Source organism: Sinohyriopsis cumingii, chromosome 8 (genome assembly GCF_028554795.1).
Source record: "Sinohyriopsis cumingii isolate HCF-2022 chromosome 8, ASM2855479v2, whole genome shotgun sequence".
NCBI lineage: Eukaryota > Metazoa > Mollusca > Bivalvia > Unionida > Unionidae > Sinohyriopsis > Sinohyriopsis cumingii.
Window position 1 is genome coordinate 40,718,721 of NC_142968.1, and position 27,652 is coordinate 40,746,372.

At 34.1% G+C, this 27,652-nt stretch overlaps 1 protein-coding gene across 5 annotated transcripts; it reads right to left on the minus strand.

Annotated features, from left to right (window-relative positions):
* Nucleotides 1-5,326: 5,326 nt before the first annotated feature.
* LOC149793340 (uncharacterized) lies at nt 5,327-27,018 on the minus strand. Of its 5 annotated transcripts, none has more exons than XM_089967316.1 (8): nt 26,959-27,018; nt 25,852-26,120; nt 18,959-19,228; nt 16,796-17,053; nt 16,450-16,488; nt 13,825-13,935; nt 11,712-12,064; nt 5,327-10,123 (listed from the first exon to the last, which is right to left on the minus strand). In XM_089967316.1, exons 2-8 carry the CDS (start codon nt 25,880-25,882, stop codon nt 9,773-9,775), a joined length of 1,413 nt encoding a protein of 470 aa, XP_089823442.1. In that variant the 5' UTR covers nt 25,883-26,120; nt 26,959-27,018; the 3' UTR covers nt 5,327-9,772. The 5 variants fall into 5 exon arrangements, with proteins under 5 accessions (XP_089823442.1, XP_089823441.1, XP_089823440.1 ...); XM_089967315.1 differs by having other exon boundaries at nt 11,712-12,067; XM_089967314.1 differs by having other exon boundaries at nt 13,822-13,935.
* Nucleotides 27,019-27,652: the final 634 nt, after the last annotated feature.

Here is a 27,652-nt window from a genome sequence, read left to right on the forward strand (position 1 = left end):
ATTTTGTCCGACAGCTGCATCTGCTGCAGATGCGACTCGTGTTTCAAAAGCTTTTGATGCATCTAGCGCAATTTATGCTACTTTATTTGCAATTCCAGGTACATTTTCAACTATTTTAGAGAATATATTTCCGAAGAAACCTTCTACAATTTTTCGGTTTCATTTTGTTATATAAAACTGCCTTATGCTAGCTGTGATCGGTTAACTGATCGACCTGGAGTGCAGATAATATGTTACAATTAAGTTATTGTTGATATTTAGCTGCCTGCCGGATTGATCAATCAGTGTCATCCTGATAGAAAATATTTGATTTTCAATAATAACAGGATAGTACATTATCTGCCTAAGGGTCACTTGCATTAGCGAACCTGGTAGAACATCAAGATTAAAATAATAAACAGTTTGACCTTGACTACCACGTGCTGAATACGATCCGCTGGCAATGGAGCAGTTCACTAAAATCGAATTTATTTTTGTTGTATCTACTGGTGACTTTCCTTCGTATGAAATTGAAGCACTTTGCGATCCAGTACCGTACTGTTTTCGAGCAAAACCTAATAACGATCCGATCATGTTGGCGGTACCGAAATCAGAGTGTTATTATCTGATGCGGATTCAAGTCTAGTTGAAATCAAAAACTTTATTGCTTTATTTAAATCTGTAACGTTATAAGCGCATTGTGGTGTCTTCACAGAAGTCCAAGACGGGCCAACTGGCTGGATCGATTGAAATTTGAAATTGTCATTAAAGTTAGTGTTTATATATGCCATAACGTGCCAAACAGTAACTGTACTAAACCTATTTCATATTGTTCTATTGGTGGATTAGAAATAACAGAGAAGTTTGCGCTGTCCGATGTAGTCTGAGATGAATCAAGCAGTAACGTAGTTGGTAGCATTCTTATTTTATTTAAACTGAACTGCTAGCAGTTTGTGTTTTTCGGTTAGCGAAACAAGTCATTATGTAAAATGTAATATTCCTCGGATGTTAGATAATCGTTCGATCTGAAATTTTCTAAACATTTCAACAATTTCATTATCGATATATGTGCTCAAATTTCCGGCTTCTTTTGATGATATTAGTAAAAGATCTTGACACCTTTGCCAGCAAATGAAGGTCTGATTCATTCATCTATATTAGACGAGTCCTCTTGTTGTTTGAACTTGAGGTAGATCTTTCTGATATTATCATCAGACTCATCCAAGACCTTTCTTTTTTCCTCTTTTAAACGTTTATTTTTTTGTCTCTATCAGAACACTGTAAAAAGATTTTTTTCAATGGTCTACCTTTGGGGTTTTTTCTATACCTGTGTATTGCCTCTAAGATATCACTTGCTAGAAAACAATTTCCAGAGATGATCCCAAGGACTGTAACATTTTTGTCAAAATTATCATCATCAGAATACTCGACAAGGTTTTTGTTATCATTAATCAGGTCATAATATTTTTGTCATTCCCTAATGTGAACATTAAGTTTTAATCTAACATCAGCATACTCAATATCGCTCTACTCTCTCGTTTATGCCAAATAGTTTTTTGTATTACTACATTCCAGAAAGGTTGTTAAGTATCTAGGAGCTATATTTTCATACGTTTTGATGATATCTTTTATATGTCTGGCTCGTAGAATAAACATGTCAGGATATTTAGATAACACCTCCAGTAAATTCATCAATTTTTTCTGCAAGTTTAGCTTGTCTTGATGTGACAAACCCAGTTTGTTTTAGACTATCATCAGATAATTGTTTTTGCTGTTTTCTATAACTTCAAGTTCAGAGGATGTTTTTGCACTGATATATTCGGCAACATTCTTTTGTCCCTATTCATCTAGACTAAGTAGTCCCCTCTCCAATAATTTTTGTATCCTCCGCTGATGCTGCAGAAATATCCGGTTGTTTCCCAAGAATAGCTTCAGCCACTAGTCTAAAAAGTCTAGCAGTTTCTTCTGCTGTTTGCTGTAGATCCTTACGTTCCTATTCAACCTCTTTTTCTTAAACGCAACTCTCATTACAACAAATTTCCTAAGAACTTCTATTCGTTTTGCGTCTATTTTTATAAGTATCTGTTGGATTAATTTTCACAATCCAAAAACTTGTATATTCCACATCTGAAAACACGATTTCGATCTCGAGCTAGTTTATCAAATAAAAAGAAACTGTTATTTCCTTGTTTTATGATAAATATATCATCGCCTACGACAAGTTCATTTGTTAGCTTTTCATTGTATTTGTTAATCACCCCGTATTTATTCTGCTGTGGATTGGTCGTGTAGATATAAACTCGACCATAGTTGAAGAAGTTATTAAGTAATAAATTCATCATAAGGTTAATTTTGTCCGATCCAGTTCGTCCTACTATCCAATAATGGCAGTGCGATATGTAAGTCGTGGTTGTGTTGATGTTTGATTAAGCGCTCCGTGTCAAAGTTGATTATGCTCATTCTATACTAGATATTCGCAAAATTGTATCTCGTGGTAATAATAAGAATGAGCTATTACACAAAATTCACAGCTCAACAGAAAATAAAAAACAAAGCAACTACAACTGGAGCCGATTTAACAAACTATCTAAAAAAATCTGGAGATACAATGACAGGTAACTTAAGTATTTTCAGGTCAGTGAGCGCTTGACCTTGAAACAACATATCCACCTATCAACGCAGATAACTCACAAGCAGTAAGTTGTACCCAAATGAGCCTTGTGGATGTTAACAAGTTGTCAATAACTGGTGGGACGATGGCTGGAAATATAGATATAAATGGGAACAAAATAGTGAATCTGGAAACCGAATACCCTCCTTCTACCATAATTAACTCACAAGCAGTAAGTTTTCCCCAATTTAAGACGACAGATATTAGTAAGTTTTCGTTAAGAGGTGGAAAAATGATTGGAAATATCAATATGAATGGGAACAAAATAGTAAATCTGAAAACCGAATACCCTCCTTCTAACATAAATAACTCACAAGCAGTAAGTTATGCACAACTTAGCTCGGTTAATAAAGAACAAGTTGTAAATAACTCGTGGGATGATGGCTGGAAATAAAGATATGGGTGGAAAACATTGATATTTAAGATTGAACTCAATATAAAAAAAACTTTGACCAGGAATGGTTTTGTAACAAACGTCAAGTTTGTCAAGGACAACTTTGTAATAAAATCCGGCGACACTATGGTTGGAAAATCTAGACATAGGAGACATGGGATCGAACAAGATAACAACTACGGCAATTCCATCAGCAACTTCAGATTTAGCAAATAAAAATTACGTCGACGATATGATAGCGGGAAATATTGCATCACGAGTAGCAAAATCCGGTGATACGATGACAGGTACGTTAAACATAACTCTACGTGGACGCTGAGATAAGTGCAACATCAGCAAGCACACTTACTGCTGCAGATGACGCATATTTAAAATAAATCCGGAGGTACAATTACAGGTGCTTCTACGTAAATACCTGCTGCTGCATTTGATTTTGTCAACAAACAGTACGTGAATAGTGTCGCCCAATCACGTGCGATTGGTAGTAGAACAAAACGAGTTAAAACTAGTGTCGGTCACATTCCACATCTCGCTGATGCTGTCAATAATAGTTCTGGTTTTGTTGCATCTGCGTGAAGTTATTATTATAAGGCATCGAATGTTCATGTTAGTGCTTCTCGGCAATTTACATTTGATCCTGCAGTTACTGTAAACAAGAACTCGTATTTCCGGATTTATGTTGTCGACGCTGAAGGTCCATATTCAGGTCTGACAGTGTTTCAGATATATGCACTTGACGATATAATGTGATTGTAATATATAATGTCTATTGATCCTCCATCGAACAGAGTCGCAAACGACTTTTATAATTTTATACTTAACCCGAAAACGGAAATCGAAATAGCAGATGTTGATTATCTAGACCCAGAAAGTGTTGAGGAAGCAAGGTGGTAAATATCATTGCTCGAATATAAAATTATCTTTAAATTCACCCGGTTTAAATGAGAACACTGACAACTTTGTTAGAGTTGCAGGAATGAGAGGCCCTCAACTGAGATACGCGTCAGACACTTTGATATAATTAGCATATACTGTCCTGTAAGTGAGTGTGAGGAACGGCGATTAAAAACTTGAAAAATTGTTGATAAATACGTTGTTTGAGCTAAATAAAGAAAAAACATTGATGATCGATAAATCTGACCTGAGAAAAACAAAATTTCATGGTGTAAGCGGCCAGAGCAAAAACGACTAAAGAAGATTCACGATGAGCTTCACAAACTAGCTGAAACAAGAAACCCCACTTGTTACGACTACTCTCGTTTCCCCCAATATTTCAACTGGTGACCTTCGAGATCTGTTTAAGGTCACTAGAACCAAATTAACTTAGGCTTGAACCAATGATAAGAAAGATATTTATGTTCCTCTTCTAGGTACAAAAAGTTGTTTTATCTTTAAAAAATCTGTGACTTTCTATTTGATAATGATGCTATAATAGATTTTCTTTTCATTCATCTTGTTACATGTTTTGTTTCCTTCATTCAAGCACCAATATCAACGAAATTCATTATCATGATAATAAGGGGCTAAACGTGATTTTCGTTTAAAACAATAAAGTCTAGTTGAAGATAATGACTGTGTAATTAATGCTCTGCAACATAACATAACATCTTTGATAATCTTGATTACACAATTTGCTTTTGTCATGGAGTCTCTTTGCAAGCATTCATACTTATATCTACTATCGGATGAAACAATTTTAGGTGATGTAAATTTCAATAGTTCAAGAGCCTTTGACCATGGGTTTTCATGGAAAACTCTTTCTAAAGTCAATGTTTCCAAATGTGAAGCTTGAAGTGACCTCTAATGCCCCTGTAATTGTATACTTTTTGAACAAAGTGATGTTATTACATTTAAATATGCTCCATTTCCTAGGTAATACAACTGCATCATCCCTAGGGTCAATTTGAATGTGTTTGATGTTATCAATGGTTTAGTGTTAGAGGCACCTTGTTTCTTTCATTCATAAACATAAATTTCTGTTTACAGTCTGTGATATTTATAAATGTATGTTAATCACTTGGATCTGTTTTTCAGATAATGGTCATTGTTTAAAGTTTCATTGCTAGTGTAATTCTGCAGTCTATTTTGTCCAATATAATTCATTGTTTCAGCATTCATTTTGAAATCCAGATCACCATAGTTCATGCAAGTGACTTCATACAACTTACACTGCTGAAATGTTTGCTTTAGATCTTTGGAGTCTGTGGATTGATATTATCATTTTCCCATCCTGGGCAATATTTTAAGCATAAAAATATTAATAACTGATGTATGAACACCTCTGAAACTAAATTTGTTGTTTATTGATTTCTCTCGTGTTGTCAGTTTCTGGATGTTATAATGACTGTTTAATTTGTGTTACATACCGTATATATACAATAAACAATCATTGCAATTATTTGTGTTGCATACCGTATATATACAATAAACAATCATTGCAATTATTTGTGTTACATACCGTATATATACAATAAACAATCATTGCAATTATTTGTGTTACATACCGTACATATACAATAAACAATCATTGCAATTATTTGTGTTACATACCGTACATATACAATAAACAATCATTGCAATTATTTGTGTTACATACCGTACATATACTATAAACAATCATTGCAATTATTTGTGTTACATACCGTACATATACAATAAACAATCATTGCAATTATTTGTGTTACATACCGTATATATACAATAAACAATCATTGCAATTATTCAGATGCATATAACCTAACAGTTAAACCTTGTGCAAAATGCAGTACTTACTATCTGATGTCAGTTCCTGATGAATTTTATAAAGTCAAGTTTAACAGATAATCTACTTTGTAAAAGAAATGTGTAAAGCAGTCACCATTGTTTCGCTTCGTCAGCTTGTATAGACATAATTGTGCAAACTTGACAAGTCCCTGCTTACGGATGGAATATGGGTGGGGATGGTTGCATAAAACTATTAAAACATTAAAAGAAAAATACTTTGAATCAAAATAGTTATGTGTGTTGCAATAAATGATAGCTGAAATATACAACAACGATATGTAAAGTATATGTTGTCAGTCAACAAAACTGGCAGAGAACCGACCTTTTACCAGTAGTCGATTTCTGTCTCAATTCTTCCAAAACTGCATTCCTTTTCCTTCACATAATATTAGTAAAAGAATAAAGCTACTAGAAGATAGAAAACTGGATTTGGTGTTTCGTTCCCTTTTTTGTCTTTCCAACAAATCTAGTTCATGGACAAAACTCTTTTACATCATCCATTTAAAACTTCTATTCTCTATGTTGTTGTCATAATAACCAATTGACGTCAAAAATCTGTCAATGACGTGTCATCACTTACAGCAACGTAAGTAGTAGTTTGACACTAATGAAACTGAATAATGTATCCCGTTTTTAATTCAAATTTTAGGAATTACATTAACAAGTAAAAGTGCAAATATTTGATCCATGGTTATTTTCAACATCTATATGTCCCTTTAAGGATCAATTCTATGTACCTAGCCGGATGTTCGACCGCCACAACTTATTAAATTTGGGAAGTATCACTCAATTACTAGCTATTCTACTACAATAGCAAATTTTGATTTGGCCTTTCAGAAAGTATATAACTGCATCATATCAGGTAGGTTAGCCTTTGTGGCAAAGATTGCATAAACTTGCCAAATTTTAGAAGAGTTATTTCAATCAAGATTTACGATTTACGAATGAGTTTTATCATGTCAGCTCCTGTTCCAACTACTAATACTACCACATTGTATGCTACAACTAAAATCTTCATAATCAGCAACAGTAGTTACTGCACCTTTATTATTTCTGACTTCAAAATCAGCCGCCGCCGCAAGTATTATCACCATAATCCTTCTCTTTATCGTCTACATCTTCTAACATTAACATGTTAATTTTGTACAGGTCCTGTCGTACAGCGGTCTCCTTTCTTCAAAGTATCTGCTATTAAAGATTCATTAGACCTTCACGGCTTACTTGAGAAATTTTACTCATTTCTTTATTCGGGTCCTTTTAAGAGTATTTTCCCTTTCGATAAGGTAGGTATAATGTGTTTATGCATCTCGCGTACCCCAAACAGTACGGCCAAAAAATGTTTCCGGTCAGCCGACCGTCCCTAATTTTTGCTGCCAACCCTAGCACATTTTCCCTCCAAGATAAAAAAAAATATATAAAAATATAAACATAAAAAAACAATCCCGAAAGAGATTTGTGCATATAGTTTAGCCTAGTACTGGATGCGCTAAGTACATTATATGTACTAATCATTATCATATATATATATATATATATATATATATATATATATATATATATATATATATATATATATATATATATATGTATGTATGTATGTATGTATGTATGTATGTATATATACCTTAATTTTACAACCAGTGCAATAGGAAACACATGTAGTTTGGGAAGTCTAAGCACCACCCATCGAGGCAAAATTTAGGTCGCTATCTTAGATATTAAAAATAAATTTCAACGGCTAAGAAGGTTTCCTAATATCTCTCATTATTTTGACTCTTTTCCCTAAGTGAATGACTATTTTCGAAGAATTGCGAATTCACTATTTTGGGGATATTCATTTCCGTGGATTTCGTCGTTGCTGCAAACAAAGACTTTAATGACCCAATTAACTATAATCCTTCTAGAACACAATGATTTTTCATTCCCAATTCACAAATTTAAATGCCGACAAAAATGTCCTTTCTTCCAAAACCACGACATTTAAGATAAAATAAAACAATGAATTCACGGTAATTATAAATTCATAAATAATATGTCAGCAAGTTAACTGTTTTATCCGCTTTCGTTTCTGTGCATAGTCTAACAGAGTGGGCTAAAAAAAATAAAGAAGGATATGAAGGTATTATATTAGATTTGTATTTCACAGGTAAGTGAGAGTCGTTCCGGGGTGATGTATAAAATGGAGGTAGAAACAATATCAGGTTAAATAGACATATTGACTGATTGATATATCCATCCATGGAAAAAGATATGACAGATGAATAGATAGATCATAGACAAAAGGAAAAACTATTGATATATGTGTGATAATATTACATATAATGTGCGATGTAACTGTGGGGAAACCAGAAATAAGTCTTAAATTGATGCTATTTCTTGCAGTGTCATTTAAAATTTTGTTTATACCATTTGATCCGAGATTTAAAGATAAGTGAGAATTATAGCATATGTTGATTATGTTTTCATCTGCTTTCTTTTGCCTTAACTTACATTTTGCTGTGACTGATTCTATCAATCTTTTTAATCCAAAATTTCCCCGAATTGAGATAGATCATTTTCTACAAAAAGGGTATATTCATTCATGTTCTCTGCTGCAATCAATTATGCACGGAGTTTAACAGTTTCTTGGTTAAAGCGTCCGACAAACATACGGTGCATATCAAGTTCAAAACTCACCGCTGACTTGCTGTCTCGAGCTTCTTTGAACTTTATCTCATCTCAGAAGGACGGGTCATTTATATGTGTCAAGATGGTCAATGATTACAAATGTTACTTACTAAAGAGTAACGTTCTAAGTCAAATAATGGCGATGACGATATTTATAATTGGCATTCATACAAACAGTGGAGTAAAAGATATAATAGACAATTTGTCTCAAAGGAAATGTTGGCTATGTTTCTTTTTAGTTTGAATTAGAACCAGATACGTGTTATTCAGTTTTGTAAGCTATAGAAGAATATTCACTATTCTAAATTCAGATACAAAGAGTCCAACTATTCATAATTAAATATTTACAAATAACCGGGAAAAAATGGAGAAAGTATGTATGTGATGTTTTAATACAATTTGAAAACAAAGTGAATGCACTGTTTTGAATTTACTTTTATGCTTTTTGAAGCGATTTTCTGAATTTACTTTTTGCTGTTTCTTGCAGTTTGTGTGTATTTTCCATATGCTGTACCTTTCGATTCAGTTGTTCAAAGTTTCGAGTTACAATTTTTGTCTTGTATATTTATTTTGGTGTACTTGTCCTTTATCCGTGATTGAAGGTAGAGTTTATGTATATCTGACTATTGTCCTGTTCTGTCTATCTGATTTTGTCATTATGATAAGTGGTCAACAAAATGTTTACTAAAAATTTAACTTCCTGGTCTGACCTTGTTTACGAATTAGCGAAGTTCTCCATTAGAAATCTTTAGTCATCCATAAAATAATTTTGCTTCAAAGGTCTCGTGATAATCTGTATATAAATGATATTGCGTAAACAATTATTCTTTACTGTTTTATGACCAGTCTGTGCTCAGATATAATTGGAGAGGAATTATTCAAATTATTCATTAGAATTACAAAGTGCTCTTTGACGTTTTGGATTAAACAACTACTTTGGGAGTACTGAGGACTCATGTAAAGATATTTTGGATTATATATTTGTGATACATCAAGACATTCAAGATTTTTGGAATTCATTCTATACTTTTGGACTTCTGATAGAAGATGTAGGATTATTAATACACAATACTTTAAGTATCTTTTGAATTTTCACTTTGTACTCTAAGTAAATACATTGTTGATTTTATCAAACTTGTTAGTTTTGCTTCTTTCTGATGCAAAGCTTAAGACCAAGAGTCATAATATTTGTAATAAATTTATATAGACTGTTATACTGGTAATTAAGGGGTCAAACACTTTATATGAGTGTCTGCGATAATTGTTTCTTCTTTGCTATAGTTCGAGGACACTGGTGATCATTTAGAGACTGTTTCATTCAAGTCGGTTTCCTCAACCTGGCATATTTCGAAAGGCTCTGAAAAATCAATGACGGGAGTGATATAACTGCCATCTGTTGCATCCACGTCTGGTTGCTCTGATGCGGGTTCGTACACTCTCTCGATATGATATGCTTGGACAGGACAGGCAAGATCATTAATGGGAGTTATATAGGCGCCATTTATTATATGTACGTCTGCTGTCTCAACATGATGTATTTCAATAGATCGGGCATAATCGTAGAATCTGTGCTCAGTACTCCATTCGGCTTCATGCAAACTTTCCTTGATGCTCGTGTCTTCCACTTGATCATAGATCCTCAAGGCATCCTGCACAAAAACAAACAGGCATGTTGGAATTCGTTTAAAGCATTTTATCACTTAGAACTATGCAAGGAAAACACAGACAAGTAAACACGTCTCTTTCGTTTCAGGGTTGGATGAAGAGTTTACAAGATCAATATAATCTGTTAAACAAGACAGAGGTTCAAGAATTTATTGTGTAAATTGTAATTGATAACAAAATGATCGGTTAAAAATATCGTTTAAGATACAATATCACTTTATAATACATCAATGGGCCTTTTTAAAACAAAAGTAAGTATAATAATATTTTGTTTTGAGGCAAATTTGTATTTACTTATCGTCGTTTGGAGACATGTTTTCTTCATTTTCTTGCATATTTTTAAATGGTCCATTTGTGGTACTAGACTTACAAGTTGTAAAGGATGTACAGATAAAGAGACCTTTTTACTTACCTCATTGGTATTTTGACTATATAAATAATTGGAGATATGAAAATGCACGACTAAAGATAATACAAATCAAATTAACGTTAACGCAGTTAGTAGACAATGAGTTAAGTTCCGTTATGGTAATTTATGATATACTGCGTTGGTGATATTTATATATTTATTATATTTTATACTGCGTTGGTGATATTTATATATTTATTATATTTTATACTGCGTTGGTGATATTTATATATTTATTATATTTTATACTGCTTTGGTGATATTTATATATTTATTATATTTTATACTGCGTTGGTGATATTTATATATTTATTATATTTTATACTGCTTTGGTGATATTTATATATTTATTATATTTTATACTGCTTTGGTGATATTTATATATTTATTATATTTTATACTGCGTTGGTGATATTTATATATTTATTATATTTTATACTGCTTTGGTGATATTTATATATTTATTATATTTTATACTGCGTTGGTGATATTTATATATTTATTATATTTTATACTGCGTTGGTGATATTTATATATTTATTATATTTTATACTGCTTTGGTGATATTTGTATATTTATTATATTTTATACTGCGTTGGTGATATTTATATATTTATTATATTTTATACTGCTTTGGTGATATTTATATATTTATTATATTTTATACTGCGTTGGTGATATTTATATATTTATTATATTTTATACTGCTTTGGTGATATTTATATATCGAATAAACGGACAGCGCAATTATTATGTTAATTTCTTGCATATTTTATACTGAAGTTCCGTCATAGGAGCATTTCTTTAACCGACAATGATCGCCAATTCGTCTAGATTTTTCTCTCATTTTATTTTAGTTTATCCAAGATTAGTTACCCTTCTATCCCACCATATGGCATTAAAAAAGTACAGTATGTGCCAAATTGCTCATGATCTCTTCACATTTAAAGTAATATGAATAAAGTTAAAGTAAAGAAGACTTTCACAAAGCTCAAGTCACATGGGACAGTTGTTATCGATCAATTCACAGTTATGCATATGATCATATGATTGGATCACGAGTCATGTGCTATCTGATAATTGATTATGATTTTATTTTCTAAATAATGAGATTTGCTTCATTATCAAATCCAAATTAGACTTAAAATATTTTCAGTCTTTACCTCATCGATGGTACTCCACAGATCTTCTTTTTGTGAGTTGTTTATGGCCTGACAGTTTACTCCATTATCGTGGTCATCGTTGACGAATCTATTGTTTCTTTTTTGTTTTGCCAGAGGCGTATCAAGTCTGTTCCCACCTGAAAGCTCTACAGTATCATATGGCCAGCTATCTCGATGCATATTTTTTCTTTCCATGGGATTTGATGGCAGAGACAATGTTTGTAAGGTTATGCTTTCTATAATTTGGTTTCTAGAACGTTTGGTTAGGTCGGATAGGTTCTGCAAACTAATTTGTTTTCTTGGTACATAGCAGCATTCTAATCTCTCAATTATGCTCTCTCCATTTTGTTGTACTGCTGAAATGAATACAGCTCTTTTAGGCTTTATTAAGGCGGTTCGAGACCCTTCACGGTCGCCTTGCACTACACATAGCAGACGCAATTATATACTTATATATATATATATATATATATATATATATATATATATATATATATATATATTACAGGTGCACGCTATTATCGGTCTACCTGTCTACCGCGGTATATTTAAATTTTCAGGTAGTACGTTCCACGATACCACGATACGTTTCACTGTACCGGTACTTGGGTAGTTTCCGGTTTCCGTCAATAAAAAATTCCCTAGTGATCTTGCTACATGTTTAATGATATTAGTGGCATGTTTTTTTCATAAATTTTATGACAAAATATTTCAAAAAAATTATTGCCTTTCTTTTAACAAAACATTTATTTAATGGCGTATGTTAATGTGTCAACTGCATGTATTCCTTTGTAAGACTGCAAATCATCCTAAGATTTTCAGCAGTTGTTTTCTGCTCGCATTACTCAGTTCACTAAATATTTTCTCATTTACTGAGTAAGCCCGCTTTATGTTTACTGACCCTCTCTGGTTAATATCTTTCCAAAGTATTTGCACCCTTTTTCAAGTTTCCGTTCGTATTATATCAATAGCGTAGACAGCAAAATGTAGACTTCAGTGACAGCAAATACTATTTCATCAACAAGCTCACTAATGTCAGCAGAGTCTTTCACTGGGTACCAGCTATGGTAAAAGCGTAATCATCCCACTTTGCTTACAGTTTTTAGATCACTTATAAAAACAATTAATACTTGTATAGCAAATGCGCCCGCTATAAGGTAATGACCATTTCATTTTGAGGGGAGGAGATTAAATTTGAGCTGATATCTTATTTTTCTCTCAGAACAATTAATAAAAATTTCAGACAATTCAAAATATATATTGTGACATTGTTTTGCTATGAGTCAGAACAAGATCATTTTTCCGGCCCCTGCCTCGAAACATAAAATAATTGCAATATACCGTGGTACGTATCGCGGTATTTTCAGAAATACTGAAGTACAAAATGTCTTGGTTCACAGCTTTAATTTTTCATAGTACTGGAAGAGAAATAACAAGATACAAACTGCAAGTAAACAAGAGGTACTACAGATTTTCTCTTGGTGATTTTTATGCATAGCCTACTTTTTTCAGGCGCATTCCTTGGCACTTTTAACTATGTATTTTCTAAGCAGTTTATGTGTAAAAAGCGACGCAATACTTCATCTACTGAATGTTTAAACAGATTTTTCGGTTTATACTTGATGTTTTATTTTTCTGTCAGTACTCATTTTCAGTATTTTTCATTGTATCATTGCATGAAACTGTGGAAAATAAAACATCAATTTCCCCTGTCCCCTGTCCTGGATTTGCTTGTTTAACTGCACATATGTAAAATCAAAATGAGAATGACAAGTTTGGATTCAAATGAGTGCAAAAACATCAAGTGCACAAAAGTTGGGATATGGATCACAATCTGTTCATCTAACAAAAAAGAATGCAGAAATGATAATGTCTTCTGAAGTTATTCGTGGTAGAAATGTCATTTTAAAAATATATTTCTCTTTTATTATATTTATACTCTCTCATATTTGGATTACATGGAAAGCTATTATTATATGGGAAATAAAACTTCATTTAAAATGTGTCCCTTTTTATGTTTTTTCACACCATGCGTTTGAATAACTGACACTTTAAAACAATGCATTGAAAATAATAGTTATGATTCAGAACGAGGAAAGAACACTAATACCACTTTTTCTGCATTTGTTTTTACGCCAGTGACAAGCTATCATTAAACATCCAATCACGAGGAGGAAAACAGAAACAATGACTGGCCCCATCCAAAGGATTTCTTGTCGAAGTCCTGAAAGAGGAAATAAATTGGGCGTGATTCTTCTTTGTGCTTAGTAATAAAAATTGTCAAAATTATAGAGCATTGTTCAATAAAACAATAAACAAAAAACAACGATGTTGTAAAATAACATAATAATAGTACATAGTACTGTCTCCATTTTATCAGTAATCTTGCAAAACAACAATGTATCATATGATAAATTGAATCTCACATCTGATAACTAAGCACATGAAGGCAAATATACATTCACGGATGACAAAACAATGATACGTATTGTTAATATTTCATTTCAATACATTCAGTAAATAGTTTCTGCAAAACATGCATAATATAAAATTCTTGTCTTTCTTGGTTTTCTTTTGTTTTTGTTTTCTGTTGCTGTTCTTGTTCCGTTTTCTGTAGGTATCATTTTGTGTTCCTGTTACTAACAATCACATTGGACATGAAATCTCCCCTGCTGTTAGGACAAAAAAAACTCGACCTAGCATATATCTCCAAAAGAGGATATCACAAAGTTTCTGATATAGGCATTCATACCTAGTAGACAGGGGCTTCGAGTCTAAGTAGAGTACGAATTACAAATTACATATCTGCATGATACGTTCTCCATATTTCAAAATTCACTTCGTATGATAACGTATCATCCTGAACGATCCAATAATAGAACTTTCCGCTTCGAATTGTGTATATCTGTAGCTCACTATGTGTGTGTGTGTGTATATATATATATATATATATATATATATATATATATATATATATAATATACTTTTTTCAAACTCCCCGTGCAGAAGGTACTGCATCTTTTTTCTGCACATGATTTTGATTCTGCATTTTTAGTATAGCACCTCTAATTTAAAGGGAGCTGCAAGATTTAATTTATATACAGATTGCGGTTTCATATCAAACAGAAATATTCGTGATAGGTAATCAAGCTTACCTTCGCTGTCCACTACTACTTAATAGTATTACCAGCAATAAGAATATCATTATTGTTGTTAGTGGTTTTGTTGTTGATGATTTTTAGACGAAGAGTACAGTTGTCGAGTAATAAATGGCCATATTTACCCTCATTGCGTTCGTGGCTTGAGGTTACAGTAGAATATACTGATATTAAATCAATCAAAAGTGAAACCTATATCAACAATATCAAAATCAATAAATATGATTTTCTTATTAAAGAGCGTGACGGAAAATCAAGCTTTCCCTCAGCATGTGATTAGAGGAATAGGAAGATATATATTTACCTACCTATCTATAAATCTATGTATCTGTCCTTGTGACCCTAGATATATATTTACCTACCTATCTATAAATCTATGTATCTGTCCTTGTGACCCTAGATATATATTTACCTACCTATCTATAAATCTATGTATCTGTCCTTGTGACCCTAGATATATATTTACCTACCTATCTATAAATCTATGTATCTGTCCTTGTGACCCAAGATATATATTTACCTACCTATCTATAAATCTATGTATCTGTCCTTGTGACCCTAGATATATATTTACCTACCTATCTATAAATCTATGTATCTGTCCTTGTGACCCTAGATATATATTTACCTACCTATCTATAAATCTATGTATCTGTCCTTGTGACCCTAGATATATATTTACCTACCTATCTATAAATCTATGTATCTGTCCTTGTGACCCTAGATATATATTTACCTACCTATCTATAAATCTATGTATCTGTCCTTGTGACCCTAGATATATATTTACCTACCTATCTATAAATCTATGTATCTGTCCTTGTGACCATTTTACTACCTTGATCATGATGTGATAACCCTTTGTGTTTCATAGCTCAATCGGACTTTTGTGGTCAGATAAGATAAAATAAAGTTTACAAACAATTAAAAATGTAATTTATTGCAACTGATTAGTTCATTCAAGATAATCATTCTCTTAAATTGCTCACAGTTTTATGATCAGACAATAAATCCGAGTGGAAAGGTGGCTTGGGTGGTGTGCTTAAAAATGGGTATAATCGATTAAGAAATATGTTCGTTTTATACCAAAAAGAATTCATTTCTTACGTTAATAGTGGATATTTTTTACCTAGCAGTACACACGCCACTCGTTAAAATGTAACTTTTTATGCTGCACACAATGAAATATATCCGATATTAATATTAAGGAAATAAAATCCTCTGTGTGTGTGTCTCTCTCTCTCTCTCTCTCTCTCTCTCTATATATATAATATATATATATATCCAAAATACTAATAACTTCTTGTGATAGTTGTAAGTCACAATGACATACCTTTTGTTGGTTCGATTACTACTACATAATAAGAGTAATAATAACATATTATCATTGCTACTACTATTATTATTATTATTATTATTATTATTATTATTGCTGTTATTATTCTTGTTGTTGCCATTATTGTTATTTTTTTATTATTCTTATTGTTGTTGTTAATGCTGTTGTTGTTATTGATGATGATGATGATGATGTTTAGAAGAGTACAGTTGCCTGGTAAGTTGAAATGAATGGCAATATTTACCCTCGGTGTTTTCATCACTTGAGGCGACAGTAGAATATACTGAAATGAAATCAGTCAAAAGTCAAACCTATATCAAAATTATTAAATATAACTTTCTTACTAGACAGCGTTGTAAAAAACAAAAGCAAACTGAATTTTAGTACAAGGTCCGAGGAATGAGAAGATGTCTGTCTATCTGAGATTTTCTGTCACAGACATTTTGTTTGGGCTGAAGAAATGATGCCATGCTTGGATTTAAAAATGTGTCTATAGTTTATGCTAAAGATGTTCAAAACACTATAACATAGGCAAAAATGCAAATGTCATGTATAAAAATGATGATGATATAGAAGGTTGCTATTGCTACCTTTTGCGTGGTGCAGGAAAATGGTCTCAGATGTCGTCATGCCTGTTTTGAAATTTTTTGCTTTGCAAATGTACAGTCCTGCCTTTCTTGAATCGAAACTGTCGATTACTAGTACTTCATTGTTACTGTTGATATAACCCTCCCACCAGATACTGCAAACCGGGTTGCAATCGGCGGAACACTTGATTGTGAAAGTTTCATTTTCAGCAAGGAAAATATCTCTTCTGTCAGGATCCAAAGCTGATTTATCCGGTCCATCTAAATGTAAAGTAAGGATTAGCTACATAAATTGATGTAAAGAGAACTATATTAAAAATGTATGCATATTATGTATGTATGTACAGGCATGTCATATATATATATATATATATATATATATATATATATATATATATATAATTACTAAACAATTCTGGAGATTGGACTCTGGAATGCGAGATATTTATCAATTGTCAGTTGACTCTAGAAATTTACCAACAGACTGGCTAAATGCAAATGTGGCCCCAGTGTTCAAAAAAGAGACGTGCACCTTGCAGAAAATTATCGACCAGTTTCCCTTACATCAGTGGCATGTAAACGTCTCGAACATATTATTAGTAAGTATCTTCTTAACCACTTGGAAAAAGAATATTCTGACTACACTGAACCACGGCTTTAGATCGAGATACTCCTGCGAAACGCAGCTCCTCACAACAGTGCATGACCTACTTCAAAACAATGACAAAGGAATACAAACCGACATGGTGATATACTACACTGTGCCATATCATAAATTACTGTTCAAGTTGAAAAAATATGAAATCTCTGGGCCACTACAATATTGGCTAGAGATGTTCTTGACAAAGCGACACATGCAAGTGGTGGTGGATGGAGAATCTTCTGAAGCATTCACTGTAGACTCCGGTGTTCCTCGGGGAACCGTACTGGAATCACTCCTTTTCCTTTGCCATATTAATGACCTTCCAGGCTGTGTGAAATCTCAATCATGCTGTTTGCAGATGACTGTCTCCTTTACAGAACAATTCAAAACCAGAATGACCATCATACCCTCCATAATGATCTCACAGCCCTCGAAAAATGGGCGTCTGATTGGGGTGTGACTTTCAATGCCACTTAATGTAACCTCATGTGTATGACCAGTAAAACAGCAAAAATCATCTCACTTCTGCACCTTAAATTACCACATACAACATGTCAGTGAAAAAAAAAACAACCTTGGACTAACACTATCTGAGGACTTCAATTGGGAATCGCATAATGTCAAATCGACCAAAAAAGCAAACACTACACTAACATTTCTAAAAAGAAACCTCAGACACTGTCCGCAGACATGTAGACTAACTGCCTATCTAGTACTCGTCTGATCCGTGTTAGAATATTTGTGTTGTCTGGGATCCGTACTACACTGAGAATGTTGATCAAATCTTGAAGACAGAACACAAGGCAGCAAAATTTATATTTGGTGACTACAAAACCAGAGAACAGGATGCGTCACCAAAATGTTAACTGACCTGGGTCTACCAACACTCCAAGACGGGTGTAGAAGGATTCGTTTGACATATCTCTATAAAGTAGTCGAAGGGTTAGTGCGGCTTTCTCACCAAATACATTTTTTAAACCATTAAGGAAAAATGACTGATTAAAGCCAAATCTTTTCCAAATTTTGAAAGTATAAACATTGTAGTAAAACTAGTATCATATAATAGCAGATGCATTGTAATTGAGCAATGTAGAACAGAACAATTTAGAAATTCTTTCTTCGTAAAAACAATCGTGGACTGGAATCATCTTAGTGACAGCGTTGTGTGCGCGCAGTCAGTGGAGAGCTTGAAGACAGCTCTTGAACAATACTACGAACTTTCTAGCTGGCTCTGTCTTCCGGTACAGATTAATGTTGCACTGGCCCTGCACTGTACACATTCAGATTCAGATTCGGGTTTAGATTACGTATTTAACCATGCATGCATGTATGTGATTATCTATTCTCAATAGTTTTCTGTTTGAGTGAATGGTTGGTCGGCTATCTGATTGCCTCTCCAGTAGTTTCTGCTTCCATCTGTCTCTCTGTCGGAAGGGAAACAATAACACTATTATATGAAGATCTAGAATTTTAAAGATAAATATGACATTAGCACATGATCGTGTTCAATTACTTGGACTTACAGTATGGATCTAGAGCGAAAGGTTCACTTGTTACGCAGCAACTGTTCTGTTGGCATAGTTCACATGAAAAATTGCTTGATTTGTCAGCCGTCAATACACTTTCGAACCTTAGAAGAGAGGACTGTGTATAGATTCGTCCTGTAGAATGTAAATCTGTCCCGTTTAATTTCCACTGATACTTCACACCCTTGAATTTGTGGTCAGCAGTGCATGTTATATTCAGCGGACGATTAAGGATGGATTTAGAGGACTTCAAAATCTGAGGCTTATCTGAAAGGAATTAAAAGATGAAATAAGATTAAATAAATTTTGGATAAAGCAAAATCTAAATTCCCATACTTCCGTGGCATAATAAATATCACTAATTGCTATGACGGCTCACACGTGGTACTATTTTCGGTGTATAATTAACCTAAAAGAGAAAGTGACAGGAATATTCTGTGAAATCACCCTCTTTGCCTGTTTCAAAACATTTTTGCACGTGAATGCATCGAGGTTCCAAGTTTGAAAACCTTCATCAAATGTGCTGTGCCAGTTGATTTTCAAATGCAAATTTATCATGTTGTAATATTTATATTTCTTAGCTGGCAGAAACACTAAATTATTTTTGTGGCACAATAAATTCCAAACACCTTCAAGGCTCAACAATCTGCTATTCTCTTTCAATGGAAAATAACCAGAATATTCGGAATACTGGCAACTGTAGATCTTTAAAACTAATTGTGCATATGATAACCGTGTGTTTAGGATGCATTTCTCTATCCCATTCTTAGCTTCCACCCGTAACCATCTCTGCAGGTGCATCCATATCTTTGAAGAAATAAAACAATACAAAATCCAATTTTCCACGTATATGTTCAGTAGACTTGTTAACAGTTAGAACATTGATTTATCTTGCAACGTAAAATGCAAATGCAAAGTGATGAATTTTAACAATTTCAATGTTTTATTCATATGCATCATGAATTGATGTTTGCAAATAAAATGTATTCTAGTCAATCCTGGACGACCTTGAGAATATCTCCATACAAAAGGTACGAAGGCCTTTACTGGCAATTAGCAGCATTTTATGATGAAGACAATAACACAATTCTCCATGTATTTTAATGTTGTTGTTGTTGTAGGGTTTAGCGCCATTTTTCAGTACACGATAGGCTATGCATTGCGGCCAGTATTAGTGGTGGAGAAAGAACCCGAGAAAACCCTGGGAAGAACCACCGACCCACGAGAAGCTACTGGCAAGCTTTCTCACATACCATCCTTTGGCCGAATCCTAGACTCTGACCCACGCAGACAGAGGTGAGATGGCAGTGATCCGTAACGGAGAGCGCTTTAGACCACTCGGCCACTCGGGGCCCCTCCATGTATCTTAATAATAATAATAATAATATTAATGACACAATTTTAGTCCCAAATAGTATGATGATCCCCAAAATGAAGTGTCTGGAATATTCATATTCTCTGCTTACACGTCTTTCTGTACATGCTGAACTATTTATTCTGCCACAGATGGTAATTCAGTTTTATATACTTTATTAATTAACGAATATTGAATTTACATATGTAACCACTTTCTTGGTATCCAAATAATGGGTTCAAGACAAAATGTGCAAAATGTAAGACTTTGGTCTAATATTTCCCATTTATGTAGATCACCAACAACATTAAACTGCTTCTTTGAATATGGCTTTCTAAATTACCCCATGTCTTTGAAAATTACTACATTGAACTACGATAATAACTAGTTTCCCATTCTTCAAATGACACACATAAAACGACATAGCTATTTATCGCAAATACAGAAATATGTCATTAAATAACCACTAATATGTATAAAACAAATGGTACAAACAAGCGTCAACGCTTTCACTATACTTAGCGTATTCAACACACCGTAAAATGCATTGTAGAAAGGCACATGGATATCTATATGTATGCATGTCATTTTCGCCGTCACTAAGCACGTTGAGCTATACCTAGTTTAATATTCACGATCAGTGACAGTGGTAACATCCAAAAGAACTCAGCTAAGTACCAGCTTCTAAAGTATGCAACTGCTCATATATCTTATCTAATGATTGCGTAATTTGTTAAAAATGTATCTTTTTCTTAATTAGAATCTCATTCTTTTCTGCAGGAAATTCCTTCTCACACATTAGTGGAAACGCATACAACTAGAATAGTTCTTATACTTGCAATTAAATTCAATATATACTTATGAATTCACATCAGGTTTATTTAGAACAAGTAGATATGTAGAAAATGTCAAGTAGTTTTCATTATTTTTAGCCATGTGTTAAGAACCAGTTATTGATGATACCCGAATATATAAACTTTGGCGGATTTATATCCTAAGAACTACATACGGTGAATGAGGAAAGGAAACGAAGTCAAATATAAACAAGCAAATAAGTGATTTAAGTATACGTATTTTCGGGAATGTTTCGGGATTCTCTTCACCATTATCAGTACCGACCACAAACGTACTGTCCATATGGAAAGTTTGATAGCCATTGAATTACAAGTACATATGGTTGTCAGTCCGAGGGCCGGGTTAACTGGAAGAAGACGAATATGGCAGCCCCCATACAAGGCATCATACTGTTTGAAACGTGTATTGAATACGAGCCCCAATGTATATAAAATATGTAATGCTCGTTGCATCTTCTCAATGCTGTGATCTATTGCACGTAGAAGGCAAGATCAAATTGCCTATTTTAGCTCATATAAATACATTTTCAGCAAAACAATTTATCCCTGAACATTTAAGTTAATAATTTATAAAGTTTAAATTATTACGTACACTACGTAATATTTGGCAATAGCACACCTACCCACCCTGTTAAGTCTGTTTATATTACAAATAGCAATTAAGCCGATCACACGGATGTGTATATTACTTACCTTATACTAGTTGAAGTCCATGTCGCTGTACAAACAGAACTGCCAATTGTTAATGATGTAAGTTATTTAAACGTAAGACTTTGGTACATGACGGGAGTTTCAACCGGCAACTTCATTCATTCTATCTGTCAAGCGTGTAACCGCAACCCCTATTAAGAGCCATTCCACAAGCCAAATATCACAGAATGAATATGGTCAGTAGCTTCTCGTGGGTTGGTGGTTCTTTCCGGGGTTTTCCCGGGTTCTTACTCCACCATTAATGCTGGCCGCCATGTATAGCCTATCGTGTGCTGACAATGGCGTTAAACCCTACAAAAACAACAACAACCAGAGTGAATATGACGCGTTGATTGCGCTAAATGCGACCGAAGCTTTAAAATTAGTTCAGACTCTAGACGGTGGGTGAGACGAGCACTTGACGAAGGGTCAGTACCCTCAAAGACTGGCAGAATCAAGCTAACTAATGACGTCCTAAAACAAAATTGTGAGGAACGTTCATTTGTCCAGCCATAGAGGCCTATTCCAGCACCTCGACAAGTGGACTCAAGTCACGATTATTACTTCCGGTTCAGTACCCGCGAATGTCGTCCCACTCTATTTTAGAGCAATATTCCTCTCATTTTGGTGAAGATACAAAAGCTAGGTTTAAGCGTTCTTGGTATTGATTTAAAGGTAATTGTTTAATCTTTACAATTTGAGCGTTATGGTGTGGTTGTCTCTGTGTATTTCGGCGACAATGTACCCTGAGTATTGTGGCATTGTCCTTTGTTTACAATCCAGCCTCTCTAAAAATGCTAGATAACTTATGACAAGAACTTCATCTAAGATATGATTTATTATGATATGGACACAATGGAAAATTCAGCACTGAGAAAAACAGGTATAGGAAATTTAATGGTGATCTGAGTCTAGCAAGCGACATATGCAGGCTAGGCAACGGCAAACATGCTAAAGCATATTCCCAGCGGAATACATGAATATTACAATTTAAAAATGCCTTTTTCACATTCCATATATTTGTTTAGATAATTTGATAGTAATTATATCGGACTGAGAGCTTTCTTTAACAAGAAACAGTAATTATGACCGATATGACATCACGAACATAAAACAAATCAGGCATACATCAGGCAAAAGAGTTGTTAAAATCAACTGACAGTCCACACGTAATTTCAATTTAAAGTATATTTTGAAATTTATGTCCATATTAATTTAGAAATACGAAGTCGGAAACATGTATGTGACCCCAAACAGTTCCATACAGTGATCGCACTTACAAATGTATATTCAAGGCCTTTGAAGATTGCTTGACAATAGATAAAGCTATATCCACACTATGTAGGAATAAAGTATATAACATGAAGTTTTGTGTTACATAATTTACTCTTCATATAAAGATAAAAATCGAATATTTAGTAATAATAATATTTTGATAATAATTCCATAAAAAAGCCAGTAGGTTTCATTAATTTATTCATTATAATTTTTGGAAGGCAACAGGGATAAGAAATGATTTCATGAAATAAGTTTTCGACTATATTATGAGAAGGTGTCTAAATAACACTGGACAACAAATTTTTACAAAAGTCATGTTACTGAAATAAAATTAGTCAATTCTTATCAATTTTTATGTGCTGAACACGAATATGACAGTCAAATTGCAAAATTGGCTCTAGTTTTTTTGTAATCTGCAAGAAATTAATGTTTACATAACGAAATGCATTCCAATAGTAAAAGGTCAACTGTAATAGCCTACCTATAAAAAATCAAGTCATTGACTACATCTTAGATTTCTTCGCCTGTCTCTTGTACAGCTGTTCGGGAGCATCTCTGAGGAGTGTCCAGCAGTAGTCAGCCAGCATTGTAGTGGACCATTTTCCCTGGTATCTTTGTTCCATTGTTGCGATATCTTGATGAAAACGTTCGCCGTGTTCATCACTAACAATACCACAGTTGCTAGGAAAGAAATCCAAATGGGAATGAAGGAAGTGAATCTTTAGAGACATATTGCAGCCAAGTTTCTTATACTTCATCAACATGTCTTCTACTAGTTCCTTATAGTTTTCTGCCCTAACATTTCCGAGGAAGTTTGTAGAAACTAGGCGAAAAGCATTCCATGCTTGTTTCGCGTCACCTTCCAGCAAGTTGTTGAACCGGTCATCTTTGAAAAGCTCTCGAATCTGAGGACCCACAAAAACTCCCTTTTTAATCTTTGCTTCGCTGAGTCGAGGGAATTTTTCATGCAGGTATCGGAATGCTGGCAAAGTCCGGTCAATGGCTTTCACGAAGTTCTTCATCAAACCTAGTTTGATGTGAAGGGGTGGTAGCAAGATTTTCTGAGCCTCAACCAGAGCTGGGTGTTGGGTATTCTTCTCTCCAATGGCTACATTCTGCCTGTGAGTCCATTCCTTCCTCATGTAGTGCATTTCCCTTGCTCGGCTATCCCACTCGCATAAGAAACACATGTATTTTGTATATCCTTGCTGCAGTCCCATTAAAAGGGCAACTACCTTCAAATCACCACAGAGGTGCCAGCTGTACTTGTTATACTCAATGGAATTCAGTAGCTGCCTTAAGTTATCGTATGTCTCTTTCATGTGGACAGCATACGCTACTGGAATAGATGGAAGAATGTTTCCATTGTGCAAAAGCACAGCCTTGAGACTCAGTTTCGAAGAGTCCACAAATAGTCTCCATTCTTGTGGGTCATGAGTGATTTTTAAAGCATTCATGAGGCCCTCAATATCGGAACAGAATATCAGATTACTTTCCTTTCTGAAGAAAGGCTCCAATTGCTGGTGGCGCTTTCGATATGCAGTAATTGTGACATCTTCTTCTAGAAGATTCCATTGTTGGAGTCTTGATCCTAGCAATTCTGCCTTGTTCTTTGATAAGTCCAAATCACGAATCAGGTCATTTAGTTCTTCCTGTGTTATTCTGTGTGGGGTTGATGATGCACCACAGTGAAAATCTGGATCACTGCATGCTGATGGACCAGGAGAAGAACAGGTCGACTCACCTTTGTCTTCGTCAGATGAATCAAGAGAATATTCTGCTGGAGGTTCTGGAATAGGAAGTCCCTCACCATGTGGAACTGGTCTCAATGCAGACGGAATGTTTGGGTAGACTATTCTCGACTTCTTTCGCTTCGTTATTCCGCCGGAAAGAGGAGGAACCAAGCAGAAGTAACAGTCATTTAGGTGGTTGCTTGGCTCTCTCCACACCATTGGGACTGCAAACGGCATTGATGACCTTTTGCAATTCAACCACTGTGAAAGCTGTGTTGTACATGTAGCACAGCATATATGCGGAGCCCAATGCTTGTCTTGGTCACCAACCTTGCATCCGAAGTAAAGATGATATGCCTTCTTCACTTGAGAATTGATACTTTTCTTCTGGTTGGCAAATGTCACTTCCCCACAAATATAGCAAAAATTGTCCGCGGTATTAACACACTTTCGAGGCATTACTGTTCTTTATTGTACGTAAATGGATAAAATAATAAGTTTTATGTAACAGTAGCTTGAACTGTCTCGCACAACGTCTAAAATATTTTAAATGCTGAACCTATCTGATTGGGCTTTATATAGTACACTGCTTACGTCAGCTTCAGCAGCCGCCTGGCATTAGTATAATAGGCCTACACATGTATAGTACACTGCTGACGTCAACTTACTTCAGCAGCCGCATGGCATTAGTATTGCATTGCATCAGAAAATGATGCAATCAACTGTGGATGATGTGAGCATGATGGTATTATGCAATGTTACATCATTATTCCGGATGTTGCTGCAGTCCTACTGGAGAAATTTACACAGTGAAACATAGAAAATGAGGTATATGAATATCTTCAAAACGAGAGCCAATACAAATTTTTCACGGTTATATTCGTGTTCGGCACACCAAAATACTACAGATTAAGGCCTTTTCAAGTCAGTAATGATTTCACTGTTGACCAGTGTAATTAAAAACGTTTCTATAAAACATACCTATAACCATCAGTTCTTTGGTGAAATTCATTTCTTTACTTAAACCGTACTGTACCCGACACGTATATCTTCCACTGTTTTCCGTCGTTACACAGATTAAAACCACGTATATCAGCCAGTTCCCTCCACTTCTTCCCAGATTGTGTTAGTCTCAGAAATACAAACATACATGTATGCTTGCGTGTGTTGAAGAAAGAGTCCAAAACCAGCGCTCTTGCGTTATCACGGAAACTATTACAATGAGGGATTTCATGAGTTCTATGTTGTTTCTGCGCAACAAAAGATTGTTATGTAAAGATGTTTTCAGTAAAAATTTATGTTCTTAATAAAAAGTTTTATGTTACATTTATTATAGTCAAGAAACGTCTGGTCAGTCCGCGAACTTTCTAACAGTATACAAAACACAAAATGTTAACTAATTTGTATTATTCTTGTGATGGTAACATTTCAAATGAGTTTCAATTTACCTTTGAACTAGACGATGTACATAAATAACATCAACGTTTGTAAAAATCAATATTTTCACTTTTTATACTTTAATAACTGGTTGTATTCCTGTTCTTTTTTTCTTTGTAAAAGAACTTAACACTTCGTTTCCACAGTCGAACTAACACTCAAATAATAATTCTTAGGAATCATATACACTTTTAATGATAACCAAATCACATCGAACAACCTGTACAAAAAATCAATATTAATTCAGAAGTTTACACGATTTTAGCAGAATACCCGCCAGTAATTATTTGTAGTGTCGGTTATAAAATTAAAATAATTTCGTGCGATTTCTACCATTTTCATTGATTTCATGAAAATTCTAAGAAAATATAACAATATATGCGAAAATACTGAATGCTTTAGTGATATCATGAAATATCATCGCCTTCACACACACACACACACACACACACACACACAAAGAGCAATCAAGGCCATAAATACAGGCCATGAATCAACCGAACGGCAGTAAATTCATAATGCTTCCCTTTACAAAATGAGAATAACATTAATAGCGTCTTCAAACTGGCGATATATTTAATTTTTAGACGCTCAAGGATATTATACGACAAACAATTTTCAACAAGGCTATTCTATAGCTGGTAGACTTACCACTACACTTGACGTAGCTTAGGCATATCCACAGTATGATTACACTAATATGACCCATACCTATAGATGAACTGAAATAAATTGCATGTGTATGACACTGTCTCGTTGTACATGGATGTTTGTAACAAGTGACCCAGAGAGTGTTGTGGAAAGAACACGTCACCCTTCCGACCATTGACAAAAGACGATGGAGTGAGACTTTTGTTTGTTTTAGCTATGCTTAAAGTTGTTAGGTATATGTATTTCCTGGCTGTATTTTCGGCTTTTAATTATTTGCCGCTAACCGCCTTTTTTTTTACGAAGACCATCGGCCATTTGTATAGTAATTCTTCTTGTAAATTTAGTTCAGCAAATGAATAAAAACTAAAATGCAATAGTTGTGAAAGACAGACGAAATGTAAAAACTCAGCATTGCGTATAGAGTGTATAAACAACACACACACACACACACACACACACACATTAAAACTAATCTTGAACATTGGATGGCTTATTGTTTTATATCCAAAGCCATTGATGATGAAAGATTTACATGCAAGTGTGGTACGACGGTAAAATACATGCCGTTTGATAAAGATTGCAAAATAAACGTATATTCAAAAATATGAGAGAGAGAATTCAGAGATAATAAAAAGTCCCTATGAAACAGAGAGATAAAGAAGCAAAGAAGGAATTACGTCAAAAATTAAAACAT